The 3,695-nt window shown below is 55.4% G+C and overlaps 1 protein-coding gene across 1 annotated transcript; it reads right to left on the reverse strand.

Annotated features, from left to right (window-relative positions):
• Positions 1 to 1,108: 1,108 nt before the first annotated feature.
• On the reverse strand, positions 1,109 to 2,822 carry LOC136536286 (zealexin A1 synthase-like). Its single transcript, XM_066528651.1, has one exon. The coding sequence runs from the start codon at positions 2,763 to 2,765 to the stop codon at positions 1,194 to 1,196; it is 1,572 nt and encodes a 523-aa protein (XP_066384748.1). The 5' UTR covers positions 2,766 to 2,822; the 3' UTR covers positions 1,109 to 1,193.
• Between the last annotated feature and the right edge of the window lie 873 nt (positions 2,823 to 3,695).

The following is a 3,695-nucleotide window of genomic DNA, read 5'->3' on the forward strand; positions in this document are numbered from 1 at the left end:
AATCTCTGGCGTTGATAGACTGACAACTCCTCCGCTTCTTCCACCCGTGCTCGTCCATTAGGTCCAAGTCGCCTTCTAGCATGGTTCATATACCAATTCGTCCAGCATGCCCGAGTCATCGTCGTCGCTAGGTCCAGCCACGCCACCGACACGACGAGCGCTAGGACTACGAGCAGCAGAAGCGCCCAACCCGTTGTGCCCACCTTGTGCTCAAAATGAGTGGCGCCGCAGCCTCCCTTCCCTCCTTGGATATCTCCTTTCCACTCCTTCGAGATCTGGATCCAGCAGAGCTAGCCCGCACGAAGCATCACCGCCACAACGGAATCGAAGGGATCACAGCAAGGTGGACGGGAGGCGTGCGCCGTGATGCCCTAAGCAGTGCGGAGGCTGACGGGGCAGGGTCGGGGCTCCTGCTAGTTGGAGCGGTGGTGCGAGGGGAGGGAGAGAGGAGGCATCGATGCGAGCAATGGCGATGACTGCCGCCCGAGATCAATGACTGCTGCGATGCTGATTGGCCGCGAGGTTTCCTTTTGGGTGGCGAGGCACCAGGTTTCACTTTTGCGTGCTCCAGCGATGGCGGCGTTTGCGCGAGCTTTCCTTCTGCGTGCGCGTGCGATCGCGGGATGGAGTCGCAGTATCGCACGTCGTCAGCAAAAAGGCGACCCCAAAAAAATCGCATGAAAAGATTGTCCTACTTTTGTTCTTTTTAGTAGTAAGAGATGAATCTAAACCCCACTAAATGTTCTATCTCCACTAACTTATAATGCTTTCATACAAACTATCAATGTTATTTCTCATTAATTATAAAAATTGTCCACCTCATCTCTATTACGTGTAATATTTTTAATCCTTAATCTAGTAATACAAGTCATCTACAAATGTTGTTTGTTTCATCACCTATAATGTGGTATAATATTTTATTGATTTCTTACCAATCTTACCAAATCTGATACAATAAAATAGCATGCAAGCCAAGTCCATATATATATACAGTATCTAGGGTCCATATAGTAATACACTCTATGTAATAATTTTATTTTTAAGAAAGTCCCATAGCAACACGGGGGATATTCTTCTACAGTGCTCAGGGTACCATCTAGTGATGCTCTCTATGTATAACAATTTTATTAAGTTCAGCGGCAACGGCGGAGTATTCTTCAGTATAATGTTATACAAAAGCACCACCAGTGATCTCAATATGAGCATGGAACACGCGGCGTGGCGCGCAGCACGAGCTTGGACTTTCTCTTCACGGTGATCCCGAACGCCTCGCTCATGTCCAGCACCTTCCCGTCGCCGTAGCCGTCACCGTCCGGGAGCGTCCAGTCGAAGTGGTAGAGGAGGCCCGCGAGCGCCAGCTCCATGTTGACGAGCCCCAGCGCCATGCCGGGGCACATCCGCCTGCCGGCGCCGAACGGGATAAACTCAAAGTCGACGCCTCTGAAGTCGACGCCTCCAGTCCCCTCGAAACGCTCCGGCCGGAACGACTCGGGGTCGTCCCAGTACGCGGCGTCCCTGGCGATCGCCCACGCGTTGACCAGCACCTTGGTTCCCCGGGGCACGTCGTAGCCCATCACCCGGCACGCCTCGCGGCACTCCCGCGGCAGCAGGAACGGCACGGGCACGTGCAACCGCAGCGTCTCCTTCACCACCAGCGGCAGGTACCTCAGCTTCGCCGTGTCGGCCTCGGCGAGCCTCTGCTGCCCCCTGAAGGCCTCCCGCACCTCGGCCTGAGCCCTGCGCATCGCCCGTGGGTTCCTCGTCAGCTCCGACAGCGCCCATTCCAGCGTCGTCGATGAGGTCTCGCTCCCCGCCGCGAAAATCTCGAGGACGACGGTGGAGATGACGTCGGTGGTGAGCGGGCACTGCGCGTCGTCGTCGCCGTCCCTCTGCAGCCTCAGCAGCACGGCCAGCAGGTTGTCTTCTTCGTCCTGTCCGCCGTCGGCGTTCTGCAGCTGCTCGCGGATGATCTCGCCCATGATGTCGCGCACGTTCCGGTTGCACTGCTCGGTCTCCCGCAGCGCGCGGCTGAGGCGGCGCACAAGCCGCGACGACGGGTACAGGTCGGTGAAGTTGAAGCCGGAGGTGAGGACCACGGCCCTGTGGAGCTCGCGCAGGAACTCGTCCCTTCGCGCGCACCGCCCGCCGACGGCCGACCGCACCACGGTGTCTGTCATGGTGCGGCAGGCCAGCTCGCCGATGTCCACCACCGCGCTGCCTCCGCCGGCGGCGGCGCAGGAGTCGGCCACGGACCGGAAGAGCCTCGCAGCCTCCTCCTCCCGGATGCGGCGGAACGACTGCACGCGGCGCGCCGAGAAGAGCTCCAGCACGCAGATCCGCCGGATCTGGCGCCACAGCTCGCCGTAGGGGGAGAAGAGGATGTCGCGGCCCCCGATGGTCAACACGTCCAACGTCGGCGTCAGGTGCCGGCTGGCGAACGCCGCGTCGTGGGTCTTCAGCACCTCCCTGGACGCCTCAGCCGAGGACACCACCAGCGTCGGCACGGCGCCCAGCCGGAGCAGCATCACCGGGCCGTGCCGGCCTGACAGCTCGCGCATCGCGCGGTGCAGGAGGCCGCCGTGGCGCGACGCGAGGAGGTGGTGGAGGCTGCCGATCACCGGCAGCTGCCGTGGTCCCGGAGGCAGGCGCAGCGGCGGCTTCCCGGGCTGCCACAGTGACGCCGCCTGGAAGTACTTGTGAACGAGCTTGATGAGGAGCACGGGTAGCGCGAGGAGCAGGCCCAGCAGTAGCATCGTCCCCTCCATTATTGGCCGGGAAACGTGCTGGTGTGTGTGCCTGTGTGATGCTACTGTATGAGTGCAGGAGTAGCTTATAGAAGAGAAGGGTGGAAGGATCTTCGCAGCCTATTTTTCAGTCCAATCTCATAGAGCAAGTGCAACAATTGATTTATAGCCAACCTAATTAATATTTTTGCTGGCGTGGAAGAGAGAAAAGAGCTTAACTCTCATATAAACGACAAGCTGAGCACTGAAGTATAGGCACTAGTGGGTCTCAATATAGATGTATGTGAGGAGGAATAGGAAATAAAATAAAACATATAATAAAAGAAATTTTGTAGATAAATAGAAGCCTAACTATTGTATAGAGTGGCTCTTATAACTGACTTATAGCCAAGTCCTTAGCTCTATTATTGACCTTTCTAATAGTTACCTCTTCATCTTAGTGCATGACCTACTTGTCTCTCTCATAATTTTACAATTCGCTTCTCTTCTCTCCTCCTCTATCTTCTCCATCTTAGGTCCTCTTTGGCAGCACTCCCACGTGCTCCGGCTCTGTTACTGTTCACGCACTGTAGCCGGAGTCGTAGGAGCCAGAAAAACGAGGTACGCCGGCCCTATGAACAGTGCTCCATGAACAGTGTGCTAAAAAGGAGGAGAGAGAAAAACGGCTTTAAAAATTGTATCGGTCTATGATTGGAAGCCTACTCTATATGACCGCATCAAGGCCGGATGTCATGTTTAGTGTATGCATGTGTGTAAGATTTTAAGCCTCACCAAGAGAAAGTCATTTGAAGGCTACAAAGAGAATATTGAGGTACTTGAAGCATACAACAAATGTTGGTTTGTGGTATCCCAAAGGAGCAAAGTTTGAGCTAGTTGGTTACTCCGACTCGGATTATGCGGGATGCAAAGTTAAAAGGAAGAGCACTTCAGGCACATGTCAACTATTGGAAA

This window comes from Miscanthus floridulus, chromosome 1 (genome assembly GCF_019320115.1).
Source record: "Miscanthus floridulus cultivar M001 chromosome 1, ASM1932011v1, whole genome shotgun sequence".
NCBI lineage: Eukaryota > Viridiplantae > Streptophyta > Magnoliopsida > Poales > Poaceae > Miscanthus > Miscanthus floridulus.